The sequence below is a fragment of the Leguminivora glycinivorella genome, chromosome 26, assembly GCF_023078275.1.
Source record: "Leguminivora glycinivorella isolate SPB_JAAS2020 chromosome 26, LegGlyc_1.1, whole genome shotgun sequence".
NCBI classification, from domain to species: domain Eukaryota; kingdom Metazoa; phylum Arthropoda; class Insecta; order Lepidoptera; family Tortricidae; genus Leguminivora; species Leguminivora glycinivorella.
This window is the reverse complement of record NC_062996.1, coordinates 1823727-1850399: the sequence shown is the minus strand read 5'-3', so window position 1 is coordinate 1850399 and position 26673 is coordinate 1823727. Positions and strand designations below refer to the sequence as shown.

General features: G+C 38.6%; 1 protein-coding gene across 2 annotated transcripts; it reads left to right on the top strand.

The window, feature by feature from the left end:
* The first annotated feature begins 906 nt into the window (after positions 1-906).
* LOC125239993 lies at positions 907-21849 on the top strand. 2 transcript variants are annotated; one of them, XM_048147787.1, is made up of 10 exons: positions 907-1084; positions 4698-4825; positions 6398-6519; positions 8014-8149; positions 9030-9103; positions 11224-11419; positions 15255-15308; positions 16328-16438; positions 18425-18538; positions 19420-21849. In XM_048147787.1, the coding sequence occupies exons 2-10, from the start codon at positions 4753-4755 to the stop codon at positions 21684-21686; spliced, it is 3147 nt and encodes a 1048-aa protein (XP_048003744.1). In that variant the 5' UTR covers positions 907-1084; positions 4698-4752; the 3' UTR covers positions 21687-21849. The 2 variants fall into 2 exon arrangements, with proteins under 2 accessions (XP_048003744.1, XP_048003745.1); XM_048147788.1 differs by lacking the exons at positions 11224-11419; positions 18425-18538; positions 19420-21849 and having other exon boundaries at positions 16328-16422.
* The last annotated feature ends 4824 nt before the right edge of the window (positions 21850-26673 follow it).

The window sequence follows — 26673 nt, the reverse complement described above, 5'->3', positions numbered from 1 at the left end:
GATGAAGCGTTCTTATTTTGACAGCTATAGGGCTACCAGCCTACTAATTTATTTTTACCACAATTTTACTCAATAATAAAAACAAAAAAAGTGCGTGAAGTCCCTCCGTGTGGAAGAAGTGAAATTTCTAATACAAACAAACACAAAGGAAAACATACAAAGAGTAAAAATTACACTAAAATTAATATTATAAATCCTAATACAACCAAACACAAACGAAAAACACACAAAAAGTACACGTGTGCCGAGGATCGAATCACGGACCTCTGTCTTGTGTGCTTATTTTAAAATTATCATTTACAAAACCAAACACAAACAAAAACTACACCTGAAAAAATACAAAAACTACACCTGAGGTACCTCTGTCTTGTGACTCTGATTTGATAATATACATTAGAAGTTTCACTTCAAAAATTACTAATTGGTATTGCAGCATTTTTCGACTATAAATGTTGCATTTCTATGTAAATGAATGTGCTAATTGCTTCATAAACTGAAAAAGAAAATGTTTTCAAACGTTTATAATGACGGCTGTTTCCCTAATGATCGCTCAATTTTCCCATAATATAAGGGTATATTCATTAGTATGGCAGCACCGTATTTTGCGTTTCGTTACTGCAGTATATAATTTTTTTTTAAATAAAAGATTTATTTTAAATAAAAACAACAAAATTAAACAAGATATGATACACGATTATTAAATAATACAAAAGAAATGCATGCACAGTAAGGGTGTAAGATCGATAACAATGCGGTTTGGTCCATCACTAGAAACGTCAATTTCAATAGAGAAGGAAACCTAAGAAAAACACCGCCCTCAAGTCCACAAAAAAAAAAAACCTAAGGAAGCCAACTGTCAAAAATCTGTTTGTGTACTTTGTGTCCACTTTGCAGAATTGTTTTTAATCACTTTTTATAAAAATACCCAGTCAAATAATTATCCAGTCTCTATCCGAACATTATTAACAGAGGAAATAGTTTTTCTTTATCTATAACATTATACAATGGCACCGGCACTCTTCACGGGTGCAATTTGTGTAGGTACTAAAAGAGAAAAGTTGACGGGTCACCGAAGCTTTTGCAGGTAATATTATTTTATAGAGAAGACCAAGTTAACGCGGCTGTAAATGTAAAAAGTAATGACCTCGGTAGTAACGACTTTCTGGTTATAGCTACGTCAAACTTACGTCCCTAGAATTTAAAGCATACTTTCGTAAGAAATTCTATCGGATATAGCGACATGTTTTTATGAACAGATTCCTAGAAGTCTCTTGCAGATATTGCGACTGAGTCGTCAAACGCGCAAAGACTCATTCATAAAAGTATTAACCTTTCTTATGGCCGCTGTACACATGGGGCCAACGGTTGGACCAACCCTTGGAGGAACCCCCTGGCCAAGCGTGTAGAGGGCTACTTGGCCGTACGTCGGCAGTTTGCGCCAGCGCTGGTTGACCAACCGACTAGTGTCGGTTTTTTGTCCCCACATCAAAGGATATTGGCGCCAATGGCCAACTGCGTTCACACGTTGGCGCCTCATTCAGTTTGTCATCAGCCGTCAGAGAGGACAGTAGTGAAAGATTTACGAGAATTATAAGTTTATCTATGCCAATAACAGTGTTGATTTTAGGAAATACAATACCCTTGCAAATGTTTAATGTGCCTAAAAAGATAAACATGCTTATCAGAATATTCAAAAAAAATTTAATATTTCAGATAATTTAATTTTGTCACAAGGTTATTATTTATTAATTCAATTTTGCTGACAACGTGAATGACCTAGAATTACCTAGCCTTTTCCATTCTACGTCCATCTTGACACCAGATATGATGCTAAAATATACAAAACTTATGTCAGACCTATACTGGAGTACGCTTTTCAAGCCTGGAGTCCCTACTGTGCCAAAGATATTGATATGCTAGAGAAAGTCCAACGTAGCTTCACTAAACTGCCAAGACAACTTAAAAACAAGCCATATGAGGAAAGGCTAAAAGAACTAAAGCTCACTACTCTAAAAGACCACAGAGAACGTGGGGATTTAATAGAGACATTCAAAATACTAACTGGACATTATGACCTCAAGGAATTTCAAGAGATGTTCAAGCGTAATAACAACACTCGTTTGCAGGGCCGGATTAAGGGTAGAGCGAGTGGAGCGGCCGCTCTAGGCGCCGAATGGTAAGGGGGGCGCCAAAATCGTCATTACGTGGGCGCACACATAGCCTAAATTGGCGAGAGGAGCCGGGATCGAATTTTATTTAGCTGTTTAAAGTCTAGATTTGTGATTCTGATTATCTGAAAAGTTGCACCACAATGCCAAAATGTACAACATTCATATAAGGTGGGAGCTGTTGCTAGGGCGCCGTGAAAGATGATTCTAATAGCTCTTGACGAACCACATTGTTGCGACGCTGAGCGACAAAGTTACGTCGCTATCCAAATGACATGACCGACAATCCAAAGCGGAGTCCCTCTTAAAGCCAGAGGCGCAAAACGTCTCAGAGAGGCGCAATTTTGTATGAATCAAAGGAGCGTAAGCGTGATGATGAACGAACTTCTAATCACTAGGAAACCGAAGGGCACATGTCAAACCACTGATGCCCATTATGGCATCCCGACGCTGACTACCGAGTTACCGTGGCCTAATTAACTCTTAGTGTTATAAAAATTAAACCGATGACGAGATAAAAGGCCTAGAAGTCGGGAACGTAAGCATACTGAAGTCTGAATTCCCCAAAATATGCCAAAGGTCGAACAACATGAGAGCATAATTAACCTATTTAATTCCAAGCTCTGCAGTTTTGCAGTTGAAGTCTCGTAAACATCTCGATTTTTCAATGTCTGTCCAAGTTGGCCTTTGCCGCGATTTGCTTTTGTCTCCCATGTCTTTCTTGCCTTGGCCCTGAAATGAAGCTCAATTCCGACTGTTATCAGTTTCGTAGGAAAGCTTTAGCCTCGCGTAGGTACGTGTGCCTATGAAAGACAGGGGCTTATGTAGATCTCCCCATCAATAATAGAAAAAAATTTCGCGCTCGCTTCGCTCGCGTTAATATAATAATTTTTATTAATTTAATGTTTGTGAGGTGTCAGACGGACAAAGCGAATCTATAACGATGGCGTTTTGGGTTCGGACCCCAAAAAAGTTTAAACAAGGGGGAGCCAAAACTGTATCTCGCTCTACCCTGATCGAGTGCGCGGGCCGGCGCTGCTCGTTTGAGAGGTCACCTCTTAAAGCTAGAGAGTGATAGATCTCACAGTAACCCTTATAAACACTTTTTGAGCAATAGAGTAGTGAGATCTTGGAACAAACTCCCAGAAGACGTAGTCTCAGCACAAAATGTGAATCAGTTTAAAAATAGACTAGACAAGCACATCACATCTACAACTCGGCTATGATTACTGTCACAATGATCACTGGATACAGGCTATATCAGTTCTTTAACTGCCTGCCTGCTTATTAAATAATAATAATAATAATCTTTTATGAAGGGCCAATGCCAAGTGATTGGTTCACCAATGTGTAAACAGCGACTCTTGTCTTGGCATAGGGGTTCCTCCAACCCCCCCTAGGGTACCCACCTTGCCGTGGTGGGGGGGCTTAGTAACCGTGGACTGGTCACTCACGGTGAAGCTAAGAGGTACCCAGGGCCGGCCGGTTTGGGGAGCTGGCTGGCCCGAGGTGTTCGCTCTAAGTGGGCTTTACACTTAAGACGCGTCTGGGAGGACTGCGGTGGGAGGGAAGATCCGGCAGTATGGGATGCCGCTCTGTGCCCTCCCACGGTAGCCGAGGTGGGATCGCAGGGGGAGAGGCGTGATGGTATAACGGTGCGCCACTCTCCCTACCCCCTGCGACCTTGGCGGGGCCGCTCCGCTGTAGCTGCATTGGTGGGGCGGCAAGGGAAGAGGAGTGCCGGTATTACGGTGCGCCGTTCTCCCTATCCTTTGCGGCCGACTTGGTTAGCGGTGGAACCAAAGACCATTTCCACCGCTGGGCGCCCGAACATTCTGGCGCCCATGGCCTCTTTGTGGTGGACTCGAGGGGGGTCCGTCACTGTACCTATAAGCGGCCGAGGAGGAAGGTGCGCCCTGTCATCCGGCGCACTCACTGTGGAGGGCCTTTGGGCATCCGCGGAGAAGCTGCACGTGGGCGGCTGCCGCCGGCGGGGTCGCCGTTGTGAGCGCAAGTGTTCCGGTAACCCCGCCAACAAAGCGGCGAGGTGGCATGTGGGGGGTTTTTAGTGGGTATACCGTGGCCTCATTAGCCAATACGGGAGTCCCACATAACCACTAGGGTCCCCCCTCGCACCCTAGTGGTATGCGGAACGCATTTTCCCCCCCTAAAAAAAAAGGGGTTCCTCCAAGGGTTGGTCCAACCGTTGGCCCCATGTGTACAGCGACCATTATTTTTTGTTTACATTTACAAATGGCCAGTAATGATAATTTTTTTGAATATTGTATAACTAGCTTTATTAATAGTGTATAACCTGCCTTAGAAATCTATATTATTTATGGTCATGGTTCGTTAATATTTCTTGTATGTGGGTAGCTTTTACACATTGTAATTTTTCCTCAGTCACCCGTTGACCATGAACGCTGTAAAGTGTTCGAAACATCGGGATGAATTGTAAATTCATTATACGTGATTTAATCAGTTTCCATAGTTTTATGTCATAAGTCAATTCACCATTTTTTGTCACAGGTCGGAAACAAAGTAGCAACTGAAAATTTCTTTCCAGTGCCCTAAATTGATAGCAATGCCTATCATAAAATCTGCAGTAAACCCAGAGGCAAAACATGCTGGCACAGCATCCGCTCATGTCCAGTTAGGTAAGATGTTATGCGTAAAAATATACATATTTAGTTTATTTATTAGGAATCTCTCTCTTCTCTCTTTAGCCTGATTCTACCCTTCGGGTCATGTGCCACTCGTCACGGTTTTGTGCGATCTGGAGCCACTTTTTCCCAGCTGTCCTTTTGATATCGTCCGCCCAGCGCATCTGCGGTCTTTTTTGACGGCGCTCTTCTCCCCATGGTCGCCATTCAAGTAGTCTTTTATTCCAGCATTATTAGGAATACTTATGCCTAAAGTTCCAAAAAAGCTTGTACATAAACAACAAGCCGGTAACAAATTTCTACAGGTCATTTCATTACTATTTGTATTGGTGTTATATTTTTACTCTAAGTGGGCTTACTCACGGCCAAAAACTAACTAAACAAAGCGACCGGTCTGGCGCAGTCGGTAGTGACCCTGCCTGCTACGCCGCGGTCCCGGGTTCGAATCCCGGTAAGGGCATTTATTAGTGTGATGAGCACTGATATTTGTTCCTGAGTCATGGATGTTTTCTATGTATATAAGTATTTATATATTATATATATCGTTGCCTGAGTACCCACAACACAAGCCTTCTTGAGCTTAACGTGGGCCTCAGTCAATCTGTGTAAGAATGTCCTATAATATTTATTTATAAAAAAAAAAAGCGAAGACATGACCTACGATGGCCCGAGTTAGCCCAGAAGGCCTGTTCACCCTTGATTTAAAGGTTACTTACTGCATCATGCATGGGTTATATAAGCGGGGGAAATTTAGTCACGTAAAGTATAGGCTAGTTTCCTCCTTTTTAAGAACTGTCAAAACTATTTGGTAATATGGAATTACTATGAAAATACATTTGCACCCGAGTGTAACACAAAACTTTTCCCCTCACTATAGCGAGGAAACTACAACGCAAAAAATGCGTTTATCACTACTTCCAGTAGTTCCACAGGTGGTAAATCATCTTTATTACTAGATTCACCTACTTTTATATCAATTTTAGAGCAGGTTATTTGACTTTATTTAAGATCAAATTACTTTACCCACTAGTGGATAAAATGCGTTTTTACCCGCTGGTATTAAAGGACAAAATACGTGTTACCGAGCTAGTGAGGGAAATATTTTTCCTTCACTGGCTCGGAAACACGTGTTTTGTCCTTTAATACCAGCGGGTAAAAGGGGTTAATCTAGTGATGAAGATGTTTTACCACCTGTGGAACTATTGGAAGCAGTGATAAATGCGTTTTTTGCGTTGTACTTTCCTCGCTATAGTGAAGGGAAAAGTTTTGTGTTACACACAAGTGCAAATGTATTTTACTTCTCGTGTGTTGAAAAACTCGCAAGCTCAGGATTCTATTCTCGAGTCACTCTCTCCGCTCGTGGTTCAACTATAGAATCCTTTCGCTTGCTTGTTTTTCAATTCCACACTCTGCGCTAAAATACAACTGTGCACTCTTGTATTACAAATAACTATTATTGTAGGAAAAAGTATATGTAGGAAACTAGCCTTATCCATTCTTTAAAAAAAAAAGCAATGCAATGAAAAGCTTTTAATATATTTGTACTCAAGCTAATCTTGTCGACAGATTTTGGACTATGTCGCTTCTGCGAGGCACTGGGAGAACACATAAACATGGCGGCACAACAAGCGACGAGACATGGCCGGGAAAACTACGTTGACATGCTTTTGGACTTATTCAACGTGTTTGTAAGTTACTTTGATTGAAAATTTGATTTTTTCGCTGGCAGGCAGGTCGCTTGATGGTACGCGATCTCTGCCGCCCATGGACACTCAAATCACCAGCGTTTGAGGTGCGTTGCCGGCCTTTAAGATGGGTGTATGCTCTTCTTGATGGTTTGTCTGTGACTGAGAGTCATGTTTTATTTATTTATATTTTCTAGCGGTGACATGGTATCGTACGGAATCCTAAGTCACATCGAAAAAAATGTACGAGAATTGTACTAAATTGTACGCTAATTTTATAAAAAAATGTAACACGCATTTACAAGAAAACAATGATCAATATGTCACCGCTAGGATGCATACTTTCTGGCGGGTGCTATCTATTTCACTATGTAACAGTCCAGTTTTCAAATTTCTTGTGAATCAGACAAAATTGTACGAGAATTGTACTAAATTGTACGCTAATTTAAAAAAAATATATTACGCGTATTTAGACCGCCTGTTGTCTGCCTCTATTTATAATCATTTGTTTTGTCTCCACTGTATCTTTTGCTGAGGTGTGCCAATAAAGAGTATTCTATCTATGTAACAGTCAATTTTTCAACTTTCTTGTGAATCAGAAAATATGTACGAGAATTGTACTAAATTTTACGCTAATTTAAAAAATGTACTACACGCGTATTTTCAACTATGATCAATATGTCACCGCTAGGAAGCATAATTTCTGGCGGGCGCTCTCTATTTCACTATGTTACAGTCAAGTTTTCAATTTTCTTGTGAATCAGAAAATATGTACGAGACTTGTACTAAATTGTACGCTAATTAAAAAAAAAACTACACGTGAATACAGGTGTAAATATATTTTCAGTACAGATGGTGTTTTTTTACGCACTAGTGCGAGAAGTGGTTCATTATATGCCAGGTCGAAACTTCGGAGGACCATCTGTACTGAAAAATGTCGTACGATACACGTGCGAAAAGGAAATTCGTAACTCGTGTCGATCTAAGACACTCCCTTCGGTCGTGTTTTAATTTATCGCCACTCGTTTCGAACTTCCTTTTTTACGCACTTGTATCGTAATGTACTATTATGTAGCTGACCGTCCCAGTTGGTGTGGTGAAAAATATTATGTTCAGATTCTTAAACATTTTTAGGTTGCTTACTTTAGAATCTGAACGTGCAATTCCTTTACATATTTTATAATTCACAAGAAAGTTGAAAACTGAACTGTTACATAGTGAAATAGATAGCGCCCGCCAGAAAGTACGCATCCTAGCGGTGACATATTGATCATTGTTTTCTTGTACATACGTGTAGTATTTTTTTTAATTAGCGTACAATTTAGTACAATTCTCGTACATTTTTTTGATGTGACTTTGGGTTCGGTGCAATACCATTTCACCGCTAGAAAGTATGACACGTAAAATGTCAAAAATACAAATGTTAAATAAGAATATCCCATAGTATATATTTTATTTATTATTTATTCTTTTACTAAGCTGTACTTTATTTTGCAGCTAGCAACAGACTCAAAAATCAACTCCCTTATATGCACTACATGTGCTCAGCGATTACACGACGCGCGCGATTTCAAGAAGCTAGTGCTTCATGCACAAAGCGGCTTTCGGCTTGCAGCGACCACTGAGGATCAAGGTAACTTAACCGCAGTATAATAAAGAGTACTATCGTACAGTATGGCCACTCCTGCTCCCCGCTGAAAGTGGCGCCCAGCCCCGCTCAGTTACCTCACAGTTACCGCCTATCAAAAACGCGAACAGTCGTCCTGTCATATCTCACTCCATATACAACCATGGTACGCGTTCACCTACACGAGCTTAGACTGTGTGCTAGGAACGCGCCTTTTTCATATATTTGATCGCCAGTGTCCGAGGTGTGACTGAACCGTCTACTTGAACTTACTTCAACCGGTCTTAAGCCCCCCTTTCACGGTACGATATATCTGTACGATCCGTCGCAACAGATTAATCGAAACGACCGTTCGACAGTGTATGTCAACGTCGTTAACGATTTACTTGATCGCATACGATATCGCAAATCGCAACAAAATCCCTTGCAATCGAAAGTGTGTTGCCTCTTGCGACCACCGATTCTATTTTTATCTCATACTTACATTTTATTATTCCGTCTCGTACTATATTGTAAACGATGGAACGCCTAGTGTGTGGCCGGCGCTTTCGATGCGACCGATCGTTCACGATATCTGTCCGATCGATCGAAGTGATGAATCGTACCGTGAATGTGAGGCTTTAAGAATTCAAGAGGCTAGCGCTTCGTGCGCAGATCGGCGTTCGGCATGGGATAACTTGTGTCGCTTAACTTCAAACTTGGGTGAATCCTTAACGGTGGGTTAACCTGAGGGTTAACCCACCATTTTATATGTAATATGACAGACGACAGCCCATTAAATCTAAATTAAGTGGTTGGTGCAACTAGGCCTAAACTAAAGGTTCTATTTTTTAAATTCGAGGTATGGAAACGAAAGCTTATAGATATTAATATTTATGTATTACAGACACACCAACTAACCCCAACACACTCAAAATAAAGCAGGAACCCCAAGACGAACCAGAAGACCCGGAACCCAAGGTGCATATAAATACTAAATTTAAGAAAGTGCTTCACAAATGGCTTTTGGATAAAATGTGCTCCACTTGACTTTTTAAATAATCTCTAAACTAACTGTCCATTTATAAAATAAATAACTACAGTCAAATGGGGTGAATAGGGATGCCGGGGTGAATAGGAACGAGTCTTAAAATGTGATTTGCCCTCAAATTTCTTTAAAAAAGACTACAGAAATAGGCTACTTGACCCTTTTTTAAAGTCTATTTTATATTATTTATTACAGTCCAATTAACCGAAAAAAATACTACCATATTTTATTACGACTTGAAAACCACAAAAAAACATTTATAAAGTTTACTTTAACTCAATTAGGCAAAAACATCATTAGCCATGTTAATCTATAGATTGCGCATGACGTAAATCGAATTGAGCACAAAATTTTCTGACATTTAAGTTATGAGGCATAAAGTTCATCATGTCAGTGATTGACTCGGCATTAATTTAAGTTGGGTTATATGACGTCACTACACGTCTGACAGCGTTTTCGGTGGCCAAAGTTAAAATAAGTATTACACACATTTTTAATCGAAAATACGTAGCCACCATACACTTTTAATGCCCAAAATCTATAAAAATTGGTTTCTTGTGTCAAATACTACAGGAAACAATCATTTCTTGTGCCAAAATCGATAAGACTCTAGTAGCCTATTGTATCATCCAATTGTTATGATTATTATACACTTTGTGTAAGTGGGTATTTAGTAAATGTCCGGTAAATCACATTTTAAGCCTCGTTCCTATTCACCCCGGCATACCTATTCACCCCATTTGACGTTAATTATTGCACATTTGAAATTTGACATAATATATTTATTTTCTGACGAATTACGAAGTTTGAAGACTGTGTAATTTGCTTTAAATTGTATTTTGTTTTTAAATTGTAAATAGCTTTTTCAGTACAGATGGTCGTTTTTTAGGGTTCCGTAGTCAACTAGGAACCCTTATAGTTTCGCCATGTCTGTCTGTCCGTCCGTCCGTCCGTCCGTCCGCGGATAATCGCAGCAACCGTTAGCACTAGAAAGCTGAAATTTGGTACTAATATGTATATCAATTACGCTGACAAAGTGCAAAAATAAAAAATGGAAAAAAATGTTTTATTAGGGAACCCCCCATACATGTAAAGTGGGGGCTGATATTTTTTTTTATTCGAACCCCAACGTGTGATATATTGTTGGATAGGTATTTAAAAATGAATAAGGGTTTACTAAGATCGTTTTTTGATAATATTAATATATTCGGAAATAATCGCTCCTAAAGGAAAAAAAAGTGCGTCCCCCCCCCTCTAACTTTTGAACCACATGTTTAAAAAATATGAAAAAAATCACAAAAGTAGAACTTTATAAAGACTTTCTAGGAAAATTGTTTTGAACTTGATAGGTTCAGTAGTTTTTGAGAAAAATACGGAAAACTACGGAACCCTACACTGAGCGTGGCCCGACACGCTCTTGGCCGGTTTTTTACGCACTAGTGCGAGAAGTGGTTCATTATATGCCAGGTCGAAACTTCGGAGGCTCATCTGTACTGAAAAACGTCGTACGATACACGTGCGAAAAGGAAATTCGTAACTCGTGTCGATTTAAAACACTCCCTTCGGTCGTGTTTTAATTTATCGCCACTCGTTACGAACTTCCTTTTTGACGCACTTGTATCGTAATGTCTACTATTCTTGCATGCTTTGCATGACGCAAATAGTACAGAGATGGTTTTTTTATGGGATAGGAGGCAAACGTAGACTGCGGAAAAGAGACATTTATTATTATTTTTCACATCTATTATATATTTTTCATCACACCCGCACTTTAAATGTCCTATTGCACGCAGGCGGAGCGTAAGTTATAGAAAAATCGTTCTCCCAAGGCAATAATGAAATTTCTTGTACCATACTTAACTTTTTTACATCTATTTACATATTTTACATATTGCGAGTGTGATGAAAAACATTGTGTGTAACTCGGGGAGTATGAATATTACTAACTCGAGTCTTTAAACCGCTCCGGCAAGCCAAGTTAGTATTCAACTTCCTCCCCTTGTCTCCCCTTCCTCCCCTCCTGTGGTCTGACAATAAATCGTTTCATTTTAAGGATCTAGAGCCCAAGGATCTAGAGTCCAAGGATTTAGAGCCCAAAAATCTGGAGCCTCAGAATTTGGAACCCAAAGATCTGGAGCCCGAGAATCTGGAGCCCAAGGAATTGGAACCCGACCCCCAAAATCTAAGCGAATTTGTAGTAAAGCGTGAGCCGGATATTGAAATAGTCGAGCATGAAATCACACAGACAGGTAACACTCCTAATAATATAAATACTAGAGATGCAACGAATAATTGTTAGCCGGATACCGGATCCGGCCGCCGAATATTCGGACAGTAGAATTTTACCTACAATATCTACAATTTAAGCAGGGAGCGGGCGCGTCGTGCAGGTTTTGACTTATTTCGTAGTGAACTTCGCGCGGGCGCTCCGGTTTTGTTTAAATGTTTTTTTTTTTTATATAGTAAAGGGCTTATGATTATAAGTATTATAACCGTAACTGTTTTTTTTACATTTAAGGCGAGATGATCTGTCAAACTAACCAATCCAAGGGGGTGAGGTGCGCGGCGTCCGGGCAGCCCCGCCCGCGCGGCTCTGTTCGCGTGTCGCACACGGGAACACAAATCCGCGCGGCAGCATGGCACAGACGGATCGCAGTATAATGATCGCCGTATTTTAACTGGGCTTTCTTAGTTTTTTCATGAAATAGGAGGCAAATGAGCAGGTGTATCGCCTGATGGTAAACGATCACCGCCTTTATTTTCTTTATTAGGTTTCATCATTTGTGTAAATAATACTAATGATTTATAGTTACAGTGTGGTTTGGTCAGCGTTGTCGGAGCTTTTAAGGACCATTCAAACTTTGCATAGTGACTTTTGAGGTCATTATGAACAACTTTTATTAAGGGTCCAATGCTGAAACCACGAAAAAAAAAATTGGATGTTCCATAGAAATGAGCTGTATAATGACAGTCGAAATGTATAAAAAGATATTTTTTTTGCGTTCTCAGCATAGTCCCGTTATGGGACTGCTGGGACTCCCATAGTAAATAGGAGCACAATTTGAAAATTACGAGTTACAACTATTTACCTGCAAAGAATTCTGTAGACAATTTTATGGAAATATACCTACTTCTCCTAAACATCATAACTGTAGCTTTTACGGTTTTCCTGAATATATAAAAAAAACTGAAACTCAATATATGAAAAACTGAAGGGAGGAGGGGAAAGATTAACATCTCGGCGAGTTTTCTACTTCATGTAGAAGTTTTTTCTTATAAACATATTGTTAACAGAACACAGTAACCGTCATTCAGCTTCTTTGACCATAGACTTTATGTAAAAAGTTTATTATGTATGTATGTATGTAAACACTTTATTGTACATAAGACAAGTTAGGACATAGAGATACAGTATAGTTATGGTGTACAAAGGCGAACTTATCCCTATAAGGGATCTCTTCCAGTCAACCAGTTATGTCATGTCACTGTTGTTTAAAAATACACTTTTTTGTCAGTCGTGAATAAATAACGCTTTTTCATTTTCATATTGAAAGCTTTTAAGCTGTATACATGCCAAAGTTTCGAATTTTATTCTTGTTGTTTATGAACCTAATAATAGCAGGCAAGTAAGTATACTTGTATATTTTGATGATCATCATTCAAACATGATGAAATCACATCCAGTCACTGATGAAATCTATGCTATTTATATTTTAATATATGAATAAAATCAAAAGTGTGAAAACTATGCAATTAAAACTTTGTCTATTTAATAAAGTTGCTATTGATATCATATCCTGACAATTATATTTATCTGGTTTAAACCAGACCCAAAATTCGAGGATTCAGAAGAACGACAAAATGCTTCAAGAAAACAGCTTTACTCTTCGCTTGACTCGTGTTGGCGGGGGCACTACCGCCACTACCGTACCTCCAAATAAAATACAACCCAGCACAAGATAAAGTATCAATACCATTCTATGCCTACCTTGAATTCTCAAGTATATTCATATCAAGTATCATCTGTTGTCAAAGGAGTCAGACAGCTTGTTGAAGGATTCATATAATCTTGCAAATTAGTCAAATATCTGTAAATATAAAGTACCGTAATCATACCCACCAAATAAAATAAAAAATATGTCCAGCTTTATCAATGTATGATTATGGACTTTCATCAAAATTTATTGAGAAGTTAAAATACTGAAATCTTTTTACTATTGTGGAAAAATGGCGACAGTTGTCAAACAAAATTTCTGTCAGGCTGGCCACATGTTTGGCATAGACACAGAAAAAATATAGACGGAGGGTAGCACGATCTAATTAACCTTATACCAAATTTTGAAAGACAAATACCTACCCTACCTGATCTTCAATCAGTACTGTACCTACCGCCGTCTTTTCTTTCTAACAACTCAATATTTTTATGAAAATTATACGTAAGTTTTTTCACTAACTGGACATCAGTCATATATTTTCCAAGTGGAAAAGTTGTGCTGTAATGACGTCACAGACGCGTCATCTAGGGGTTTCTAAAATCTATGATGTTTAGATATCGTAAATGTCACTTGATAACATCATATGAAAATGAAATACTTACGAGTATATATAAATTATCATTTTCCTCCCTTTTCACAGCACGCAATTATTATTTCTGCCTCCTCAAAGCTTTGTTCCCCATTGTTTCAATGACACGTGACCACGCGGAGAAAACTGACACAGGTCCATCCTCTGAAAGCGCCGCCGCGCGACTGAAGAGGCCATAAGTGCCATCGGAAATGTTTTCAATTTCAAAATTTTTTTCAAAAAAAATTTTTTTTTGCGAAAACAGGATTAGTAACAGGTCTTAAAATTGGGTTCATAGTTGTTCCATCTTTCCTTTGCGGATTTGGTAGTATTTGGTAAATATTATATTATTTTAAAGACGCTACCGGCACAAACTCATCAGATTCGTCTAGATAATCTTATTACCTATATATTGAAGTAAAAAACAAGTCAAAAAAGTTTTTATCCTAGCTATGGGAACGATTTCTTGTTAAAAGAAGAGGTAACTTTGGAGTCATTTTCTATCGAGCGAAGTTATAACATTCATGTTGTTCAACTCCATAACATACTAACCAGATCCTGAAATTTAACATAATATCGTTTTCAGATTTTTCCATTGCGTTTTCCTATGTTTTTAACGGCTTCAAAAAACGAGTGCGCGCAGCGTCTACGGAAATATATCGCCTTAATTTGTTTACCCCAAAATCATTCATTCAAAAATAGCACATCCGGTATCCGGCCGGATAGTACGTCACTATCCGGTATCCGGCCGAATATAAAATAAGGGCCGAATAGGCCGGATACCGAATAGTAACCGAATATTCGGTGCATCTCTAATAAATACCCCGTGCGTTTTTACATGCTTCACAGAAGCGTTGGTGGACCAGCAGTAAGACTGTGCGACTTTCAATCCGGAGGTCGCGGGTTCGAACCCCGTCTCGTACACGTCGACTACAAAGAGATGTATCCATTTTTTCACCGTATTACAATGCAATAAGGTGAAATAGTATATTACGATACAAGTGCGTAAAAAAGGAAGTTTGTTCTAAATCGACACGAGTTACGAATTTCCTTTTCGCACGTGTATCGTATGACTTTTTCAGTACAGATGACCCTCCGAAGTTTCGACGTGACATATAATGAACCACTTCTCGCACTAGTGCGTAAAAAACCACCATCTGTACTGAAAAAGTGTATACATCTCTTTATAGTCGACCGTACCAATGAGTTTTTCGGTACTTATGTCCGAAATGTCATTTGCCATTCTCGGTGAAGGAAAACATCGTGAGGAAACCGGACTAATTCCAATAAGGCCTAGTTTCCCTTCGGGTTGGAAGGTCGGATGGCAGTCGCTTTCGCAAAACTAGTGCATCCAAATCTTGGGATTGTTGGCAAAGCGGACCGCAGGCTCCCATAAGCTGTGGCAAACGCCGGGATAACGTAAGGCGGATGATGAAGCCCCTGCTTCGTAGTTAGTTGCTGCATAGAATTAGTACCCGCAGTTGATTATGATTTTTATGACACCCTATGTTCCTCTTTCAGACTATAATAGTGGAGAAGAAGAGTCACCTGAAACGCCTGGCGATGGAGAACCAGGTAATAAAACGAATCAACCAAACGAAACGAAACGGGGGTGTCATAAGTTTGTGTGTCTGTCTGTGGCATCGTAGCTCCCGAACAGACGAACCGATTTAGATTTCGTTTTTTTTTTGTCTGAAAGCTGAGTTAGTCGGGAGTGTTCTTAGCTATGTTTCATGAACATCGGTCTACTATGTAGCGGTCGGGGGTTTTTTCAAAATTTTAATTTTGTGGTTAGGTTATGTAGGTATTAGATTAACCACTATTGTCCCGGATCTGTAAGTCCACATTTTTGACACATTTGTTTTGAAGTATGTTGCGATGTGGCTAAAACCTATCGTTTGCCAAATCTAACGATTAATTTCGAATTGGTTGAATCGATTAGGCCCTATGTACAAGGAGGCGCTTAAACAAATAATTATACGATTTCTATCAACTTACTGAAATGTCATTTGAATCGAAATGACAGACTCTAGTTTAAAAATAAAAATGAACGATTAATGACATAATAAGTAAATCCTGCGTGATAAATTAATATGCGAAATCAAACCTTATCGATATGGAAGTAGACGATGCGATGAGACGCGACGACGACGGTCGATATGATTTGTCTCTCTACACCTTATAAGACAAAGGCGCCCGCCGCGTCTGTCTGTGTGTGTTCGCGATAAACTCAAAAACTACTGAACGGATTCTCATTCGGTTTTTTATTACCAATGAATAGAGTGACTTTTGAGGAAGGTATATCATTTGTTGAGATTTTGTTTTATTTGGTTGAAATATTACAATATTTGCTAATCAAGTGGGCCAAAATTCCGCTGGCTGAGAGCTTTAATCGAAACTGCCCAAACCGTTAAGCTATATCAAAACAATGTATGGCGAAAGTGTGTCTCTCTCATAGATCAACAAAAAATTCCGCGATGGCATATGTCTATCTTTTACGGATAATTTACCATAACCATTTTTATGAGAAGCCGCCCCGGCTAAGCACGGGGTTCTCATAAAAATGGCTATATTAATATGGGTATATTTTTCAGAACCTAAAAAACAACGACTGGAAAATAATGAGCCCAGCAAAGCTGATTCGTTCCTAACCGAATTGGTGGCAAACTATACTCGAGACACAACGGAGGAAAAAACACAAAATGGTAAGATTCATATTTAAATTAACTGACTGTATGTACGTTCTCTATAAAATAAATATTTTTTTCTCAAAAAAATCATTTTTGGAACAAGCTTTTATCGCCGGCTGTGCTTTTCTTTCAACAGTCAGCTACTGCTTTCCGAGATGTTTCTGAAGTCCCCTTGCTCGATGAGGATACGACATTTCTTTACAGAGTTCCTATGGCCACCTTTCTGCTCCATCATCAGATCCACTCCATGATACCATAATATTGCATTGTCACGCGATTAACATTATACATACATACAATCACGCCTGTATCCCATGAAGGGGTAGGCAGAGCACATGAAACTACTCAAGTTTCAGTGCCACTCTTGGCAAATAAGGGGTCGATAGAAAACGAAAGTGTGACATTGCAGTGACAGGTTGCCAGCCTCTCGCCTACGCCACACTTTAACCCATATCCCACAGTCGCCTTCTACGACACCCACGGGAAGAAAGGGGGTGGTGAAATTCTTAACCCGTCACCACACGAGCTAACAACTATGTGTGCAAAATTTCAGCTCAATCGGTTAAAGATATCTGGCTCTGGATTTTCATTCCGTTTTCACTTATTACTATTGTGATATTTGGGACAGGTTTAGGTGTATAGTTATTAGTTTGTTAAGATTTGTTCGTGTAACGTGTTTCAATAATAAGTTACAAAAAAGCAGGGTTTGAAAAAAATGGCCCAAATACGATTAATTATTTGCCAGAAATATCCCATATTCCAGGTTTTTTATCCCATAGTCCAGTATTTAGTGCATAACTTTCATTAAATTACGTTTTTGAACACTTTCGTTCATTTATATTTTATTAACCTCCTTATAGTCCTTATATCCTGGCGGGTGCTACCTGCGTCCCATGTCACGGGCAAGGGTAGCACCCGCTCGGAGTACCTACCCCTTACATTTCATTTGAGTGTCAAAAGGGCCTCTACGTGTTGGCTTCGGCTCCGCGCACGCCTTCTTAAGGTCCGGATTATCCTATGGTTTCCGTGATGGGAAAGAAATACGATTCACATTGAATGGGTCCCACGGTAACCTCAATAAGGTGCACTTAAAAATCAAAATTGGTTGAATTATGATATGACGATAATTGCTAAGCTAATGATGTTGGAAAAACCGGAATCTGTCTATACATACATACATACAATCACGCCTGTGTCCCATGAAGGGGTAGGCAGAGCACATGAAACTACTCAGGTTTCAGTGCCACTCTTGGCAAATAAGGGGTTGAAAGAAAACGAAACTGTGACATCTCATCATGTGAATCTGTCTATGAGTTTAAAAAACCGGCCAAGAGCGTGTCGGACCACGATCAGTGTAGGGTTCCGTAGTTTCCCGTATTTTTCTCAAAAACTATTCAACCTATCAAGTTCAAAACAATTTTCCTAGAAAGCCTTTATAAAGTTCTACTTTTGTGTTTTTGTTCATATTTAAAATATAGACAATATCAAAAAAACATTTTTGAAAACCCCTATACATTTTTAAATACCTATCCGACAGTATATTACACGTTAGGATTGGAAGGAAAAAAAATCACTTCCCGCTTTACTTGTAGGGGGGAGGGGGTACCCTAATAAAACATTATTCTAGTGCTAACGGTCACTGAGATTATCCGCGGACGGACGGACGGACGGACAGACATGGCGAAACTATAAGGGCTCCTAGTTGACTACGGAACCCTAAAAAAAAACATTGTCCAAATCCGCTTGAGATACCACCGCTAACCACAAAATTAAAATTTTGAAAAAACCCCCGTCCGCGACATAGTAGACAGATTTGCATGAAACATGGTTAAGAACACTACCGATTAACTCAGCTTTCAGACAAACAAAAACTAAATCGGTTCATCCGTTCGGGAGCTACGATGCCACAGACAGACACACACACAGACAGACACGTCATACTTATAACACGAGTTAAAAACGAGTGTACCTAACACAATTTTAAAACATATTTATTTTCAGAACCTAAAAAACAACGACTATTGGAAAATAATGAGGACAGCAATACAGATTCGTTTCTAGCCGAGTTGCTGTCAAACTATACTCAAGACACAACGGAGAAAGAAACACAAAATGGTAAGATAGTATAATTACATTTAATTATACAATTTGCTTTATACGCTTCAACATATCTGATTACATAGACACGAAATAGTTATTTGTTATACAAGAGTGTAAAGTTGTATTTTTAACGCCGAGTGTAGAATTGAAAAAGTTTTCGTTGGTAAACTTCGGAAATAAAGAACGGGGGGGGGGGGGGGGGTTACATTTACTTCAAAATTATTTTTGTTATTTGTTATACAAGTGGGCAAAGTTGTATTTTAACGCCGAGTGTAGAATTGAAAAACGAGAAAGCGAAAGGATTCTATAGTTGAACCACGAGCAAAGCGAGTGGTTCGAGAATAGAATCCTGAGCTTGCGGGTTTTTAACACACGAGAAGTAAATAATTTTGTCTGTATACTAGTTAGTGCCCTGGTCTGCGGGAGCCCGCAAATTTTTAGAAGAGTTCTAACTCCATACATCAGTAAATGCGGGTTATTTGTATAGGCATAGTTAAGTGACATCTAACGACAATCAAGCATCAATCACGCGTCAAATAGCGTGAATTATCAGTATCACTACTCGATACTAGATGGCAACTGTGTCTCGTGTGCCAAAAAAATAATATTAGAACAGTTTACAACTTACATTACAAGCAGAAGGAATTGAAAACAGAATTACTATTGTAATATTAGCTAAAAGCATTATACTTTTCGTTCGTCGCGACATCTGTTGACAAGTAGCAGTACTGATAATTTACGCTAGTTGACGCGTGATTGTCGCTAGATGTCACTTAACTATGCCTATACAAATAACCCGCATTTACTGATGTGTGGAGTTACTACTCTTCCCTTACTAATTCCTCTACGGTTCATAAGGATTCTTTTATAAAATAAAAATGTAAAATCTATTTCAGATCAAAATACGTCCACACGCGGTTTAGAAAGCTTCGACAAGTTGTTTCGAGACTCATATTTCAAGAGTGTTCCTCACGTAGAAGAGGATAATAATTTAGATAGCGTCTTCGAAGTACCTGAAAGAGATATGATGGACATGGACGAGGCGACTGTATTCTTCAAAACTGGATGTGGCTGCAGACTATCATGTCTAGACAAGTTTGAAAGAAACCATGTCCTGAAAGCAAGGTTGGACTGTGGAGAGCAAAATTATTACTGCCACGACCATATGAATCATTTGGAGTTGATATTACTAGGCGCTTTAAGCGCATCGACTCGAATAGGCTTAAGTGATAAAGCAAGAGAAATGCAACCTAAATTGCATGCCCCCTACTGGTTCAGAGGAACACCGGTCTGCAAGAAATTCTTCCTGTTCGTCTACGGCGGACTTACTAGCCAAAAATGTGATAAAATACTGAAGACTTTCAGAGAGAGAGGGGTAGAAGCCTTAAGGAAACATTCCAAAGTACCTTTAATGACGAGACAACAGAAGGCTGACGTTATTGCGTTTATAAATAACTTCTCCGAGCAAAATTCTCTAGTTTTACCGGGCAGGTCACCTGATAAAACTGATTTGCATATACTGCCCAGTAGTGTTACCAGAACGTCCCTATACGAACGGTACGTTAGAGCGTCTAGACTGAAGAATACTTATCCCGCTACCCGACCTTTGTGGTACAAATGTTGGGACAACTTCTGCCCTAACGTGGTAATAAGCCAACCTGCAAATCCTTGCGGAACTTGCGAAAATTTCGTCAGTGTGCTATCCGAATCTCAGGCAGAAGACGACAAAAAGGAATGCCTGCGAGACGCACTGAATCATCTAAACGATGTCCAAATGCAAAGGAGTTATTATCAAAGTGTTATAGCCCAGGTCACTCCGTCTATAATGAAGAACAATTTGTCTTTAGGTGGGAATCCTCCTTGCAGCTATGAAGGATCAGCGCATTATTCTTTCGACTATATCCAACAGATCCATATACCTCACAATCCTGATCAAATAGGGCCTCAAGACTTTCTTGACAAATACAAAGTGTCTCTATTCGGCGTTGCTATAGAACCTCTGAATAAATTCATACTGTATGTCATTCCTGAGTGTGTCCCCAAGGGTATCGCATTGATCATATCCTTACTGCATCATTTCTTCGAGCACTGCGCTTTAGGGGAAACTCACGTGGTATGTCACTCCACGAATTTATGCAAAGATATGACTTTAATCCAATATGCCGCTTGGAGAGTGTTATCAGGTTTGCACAAGAGTTTCCAACTATCATTCCTCCCTTCAGAACATTCTAAGTTTGCCCCAGATGTTTATTTCGGAATGTTCAAAATGATGTTTCGGGAATCAAATGCCTTTTGTCTAAGCCATGTATGTGAGATCGCTGAAAATTCCCTTGGTTTCAGATCAATAACCAGTATCATAGTTGCGAATGAGACTGGAGATAGTTTCGTCAACAATTATGATTGGAGAGATTTCTTTAAAACGTTGCAAATACTGGTTCCGCCGTCAGGCGACCTACTTACACACAGCCACTTTAAAGCCGACTCACAGAATCCATTTTCAGTGATGTGTTCTAAATCGTCACCCAACCACTTTTCGGATCCAGTTAAGATATTTGACATACAATCTGATTTGGAAATGCCAAAGATTATTGAGCCGACACAGTTATCTTTTGCAAGACAGAAATATTTGTACGAGAACATTAGACAATATGTGTCTCCTGAATTTCAAGATAGGCTCTGCCCCGTACCTAATGGTGTAGCAGAAAGTACTGTAGAAACTACTAAAGATTCAACGGATAAATCTTACCAGATTAACAGTCCTATCACTTCATCAGATAATGAGACTAAGCAAACTAAAAAACGTAATCCTCGGCCAAACGAAACCAAGCAAGGAGTTAATTCATGTCCGAAACGACAATTAGATAATACAGACTCAAAAGCTGCTAAAAAGTGTGCTTTATGTACACCTAATGGTTCCGATGTTGATTCTAAATTAAAAGAGATCACAGAGAAATGTGTAAATTGTAACACGGCGAGTCAAAGTGTCACCGATTTTTTATGTACTTTAGATACAAAAGATGATAAGGTAGAGAGTGGGGGTATTACTAAGAGAGTGCATGTATGTTCGTACTGTGGGTTACCGGGACATATGAATATAGTGAGGCATGGCATATATTTTTGTAAAAAAAGGCGGGATGATATAGAGGCGGCTGCTAATGAGTAAAATAGCTTAAAATGTTAATATAGTCATACCAAGCTAAGTTGCTATGATTGAAACGCTGGTGGCTTAGCGGTAAGAGCGTGTGACTTACGATCCGGAGGTCGCGGGTTCGAACCCCGGCTCGTACCAATGAGTTTTTCGAAATTTATGTGCGATGTCATTTAATATTTGCCAGTCGCTCTTCGGTGAAGGAAAACATCGTGAGGAAACCGGACTAATTCCAATAAGGCCTAGTTATCCTTCGGGTTGGAAGGTCAGATGGCAGTCGCTTTCGCAAAAACTAGTGCCTACGCCGAATCTTGGGATTAGTTGTCAAAGCGGACCCCAGGCTCCCATGAGCCATGGCAAATGCCGGAATAACGCAAGATTGGCGATTTTTCTAACCCCGTCGCTGCAAGTGTTATTTTCAGCGTCGAAAGCCTATAATATAAAATTATGACGTTTACTTAATAGCATAGGCGGGGCTATTAAGACCGTGCCAAGATTAGCCTGACTTCAACAAATTGTCACTTGTGCTGTTGGGAGCTGGAGGGCGATTTTTGAATATCGCATACGGGATTTTGTCACTAAAATACCGGTTGAAAAGTGACTTCATTGCTTATTATTTTCAGTGTCAATTTTCTGAATTCGAACGCGTGAGACTTAAAATCGGCCCGCTGGAACGGAATTAATTATTTTCCTTGTTGTATATTTTGTAGTGTATTTTTAAAAGAAATGTAATACTGTAATCAACACAGTTCACATTGTTTGACAATACAATTGAAATAAAAAAATACAATTAAGAAAGTATTTTTATTCTGCCAATCCATTGTTGTACAGTAGAGTTCATAAATATATGTACCTACATTTTTTCACCTTATTTCTACGAGTTAAGATGAGGAAATGTACAACAGATATTTATGAACTTGACTGTAACAATATACACAAAGCTTTTACAAAAACCATAAGGTAAATTTGTTTGCTACGCAACGTCAGCAATAAAATAGTACATTACGATACAAGTGCGTAAAAAAGGAAGTTCGAAACGAGTGGCGATAAATTAAAACACGACCGAAGGGAGTGTTTTAAATCGACACGAGTTTCTAATTTCCTTTTCACACGTGTATCGTACGACGTTTTTCAGTACAGATGAGCCTCCGAAGTTTCGACCTGGCATATAATCAACCACTTCTCGCACTAAATATATAGGTATTATGTATATAAGTAGCTGTTTATGTAAGTATATCTTATAGAGTATATGTGTAAGTTCATCCCCTCATTATAGTATTTAATGATAATAGTTTTAATTTGTAAATAGTAGAATAGAAAGTGATATCTGATTATTGTTTTCTGTCACGATGCCTGCACGTACCAAATGTTTCTTTTTAACCCAGTGGTTGAATGGTAGAGAATGCCTTAAGGCATTATGTCCACCATTTGTACTTATTTTTTTATGTGCAATAAAGAATAAATAAATAGTGCGTAAAAAAATGCCATCTGTACTGAAAATATACATACGTTTGATTGAAGTGCCAGAAATATGTATACAGCACACTGCTATTGTCTGTACCAAAGAGACTCAAGTATTAAAGAGAGTTACTGTCAAAGTAAAATATGTAATCACAGTGTATAGACTGCCATCTCTCGACACAAGCTTAAAACTTTTATTAAACCTCAGTTTTGACAATTTGGCCCATATTGTTAGCTTAATATGTGTTAAAATGTCAAATATTAATATTAGTGCCAATAGTGCCATCTAGCCGAGCGTCCCCCAAAGGCGTAACGCCATCTATTATAGGTCACCGTACCTTTTTCTATATGGCTCTGTCTATACCAAAAACATATATAACTCGATCCACTTTGGTCTATACGGAGTTACATAAGTCTGATCTGTATATTAAGGTCGTGTATACATACTTTTGCACTTTGACTGTGTTCAAATTGATGCTGAATTGCTGACCGTCATAAAGAAGTGATTTCTGTACCTTGTCTCTTTAAATCGTTTGACAAATTCGTATGACATTTCAAACAAGACGTTAATATGACAAGGTTTAGAAATCATCACTTATTATTTAAGTCCGTGTCTGTACAGTCAACTAATTGGAACCCTATTGTCCCGGATTTGTAAGTTCACATTTTTGACACATTTGTTTTGAAGTATGTTGCGATGTGGCTAAGACGTATCGTTTGCTAAATCTAACGATTAATTTCGAATTGGTGAATCGATTAGGCCCTATGTACAAGGAGGCGCTTAAACAAATATACGATTTCTGTCAACTTACTGAAATTTCATTTGAATCGAAATACAGATTCTGCCACAGCACTAGTTTAAAAATAGAAATGAATGATAAATGACATAATAAGTAAATCCTGCATGATAAACTAATATCGTAAAATACTCACTAACGAAGATCCGCAAAAATGTAACATGTGTTAGATTATGTTTAAAGTAAGCGAAATATTGTTTTTAAGTACTTGATTTTTTTAAATTTTATTACAGGATTTTATTTAAAATTTCATTAGGTTGCGCGAGTTTACGTATTGTGGACGCTGTCATGTGTCAAAAAGAGGTTCTTACAGCTCTGGGACAATAGGCCACTCTACAACCATGTAAAAATGACAAGCAGTAAGAGATTTCTTACAATCTGACTTATAACGTCACTGTGACATAGTTCTACCACACCTCCGACACTGGCGGTACACCTCTGACACTGGCGATCAAATATATGAAAGAGGCGCGTTCCTAGCACACAGTCTAAGCTCGTGTAGGTGAACGCGTACTATGCTTGTATGAGTGAAATATGACAGGTCGATTGTTCGCGTTTTTGACAGGCTGTAACTGTGAGGTAACCGAGAGGGGGTGGGCGGCACTATCAGCGGGGAGCGGGAGTGGCCATACTGTACGATAGTACTCATATTATACTGTGGTTCTACAGTGGCCTAGGGTTCCAATTGGTTGATCTTACATGTAGCTAGAGACTCCGATGATCTTTTAAGAGGATACGGTAGCGAAAATGCTAAAATGGAAAGGAGCCCCCTTTTCAACTTGGGAATTTTAGTTAAATATACAAGTGTTATTAACTAGATTTATCGAAAAAAAATTGTCCATTAAGAACAACTCAGTCAAAAGATATTTCAAAAAAATTTTTTAAATCGAGGTTCCGCTCTCGACTCTTTCCTCCTTCAAAACTTAATCAATCGGAACGAAATTTGAGAATCTGAATAACAATGAAATAATCTATGTCGGACCGTTTCGCTTTTTTGGTTAATTGTTACCAATCTTGAGTATCACACCTTTTTTTGCGCCACAATGAAAAAGGCCGTTTTTGGAATTTTTTGATTGGCTCTAGAATCTTTAAAAAGCAGAATATCAAAAAAATCAAAACGGTCCGACACAGATAAAAATAATAACAATCTGTGTTGAAAAAATCATTGCTCTATCTTCAAAAACCAGGGAGGAAATAGTCGAGAGCGTTTGTATGGAAAATTGACCCCTACCGTATCGTCTTAATGAGGTCAAACCTTATACGTGATTCTACATCGAATCTTAACTTTACAATTTATGAACCTTAATATTACTTAATTATTAACAAAAAAAATTGAATTACCTAAGTTTGTACTCTCATTTAATATCTGAAAAATTAATTATTACCTAGAAAGATAACTTTAATAATAGCTAATAGGGACGGAGATATTAATAGAGGCAGACCAAGGTAACTTAGCAACGATTTTGGTACCACAGATTACGCATGGATTACTTTAACCCTTAAATGCATACTGATATTAGTGATGTAGATATATATATATATATATATATATATATATATATATATATATATATATATATATATATATATATATATGCACCATGCATTTTTGACTCTATAAACAGCATGTCAAAATTCAAATTTGAATAAATCTTTGTCAAGGTCATGCATTTAAGGGTTAAATGTCATGTCTATGAAATTGTTCTACGTGAAAGTTTGTAAGGTGTACTCGGGTAATTCCGAACGTCAAAAACCGTCGGTAAATTCCGAAAAGGGACCATTATTACTAAGGAATCACGGATGATTATCATTTGAATTTCGGAATTATTCGATAAACGGCATTACCCGAATACACCTTACTGTAAAATCCCTGCTTACTTGATGCTAGCTTGGTATGTCTCAGTTAATACTTTCACACAGCTTGTGACTGCTGGAAATGCTGGAATCACCATACAATGCATAACCTTCAAATGTAAGTATCGAAGTTATCTGTAAATTATCTAAAATATGTATAAAAATCATATCACTGAATATTGCACTAATATTTAAAGATATTACATTATATTCAAGGGGAACATTCATATTTAAATACTATGAGCTCGACTGTACCTAAGTTTTAGATGCGTTATAACAAATTTAAAAATATTTTAAGCGGGTTACTCACGTATTAAGTCGATATAGCGTTCGACATGTTTCGGTCCAATTTCGAGGACCTTTCTCAAGAGTAGCGACCCCGCCTTTACATGTCGAGAGCGCGACGCATACGTCGTATCGTCGTGTGTCCTCGTCGTATATGCGTCGCGCTCTCGACAATGTAAAGGCGGGGACGCTACTCTTGAGAAAGGTCCTCGAAATTGGACCGAAACATGTCGAACGCTATATCGACTTAATACGTGAGTAACCCGCTTAAAATATTTTTAAATATGTATGAGTCTCACGGGAGTTTTATGCGTTATAACAAATCAAATTATTAAAAAAAATATTTCAGTAAATGAATGATCGTTATGAGATGTAGAGGAAAATGCTTGGATCAAAACTTTTGGCTTCATAACCTTGTTTAGACTAGTTAGTAGCTAAACATATCAAAAATCCCAGGCCCTACCCTTTGAGCCAGCGGGATGAAGGGGGTTTGAAGGTCTCGGATTTCCGTTTAAATCTTGGATATTTTAGTATCCAATATTTAAGCTATACATAATCTTGGATACTATAGTATCCAAGATGTAAGTTATACATCCTAATTATAT

What these genes read in the sequence shown, in the direction of transcription:
- LOC125239993 (XM_048147787.1), top strand. Translation starts at nt 4,753, where the DNA reads ATGCCTATCATAAAATCTGCAGTAAACCCAGAGGCAAAACATGCTGGC. An exon ending in AGCGACCACTGAGGATCAAG is followed by an intron (nt 8,150 to 9,029) that starts GTAACTTAACCG and finishes TATGTATTACAG; the next exon opens with ACACACCAACTAACCCCAAC. An exon ending in GCATGAAATCACACAGACAG is followed by an intron (nt 11,420 to 15,254) that starts GTAACACTCCTA and finishes TTCCTCTTTCAG; the next exon opens with ACTATAATAGTGGAGAAGAA.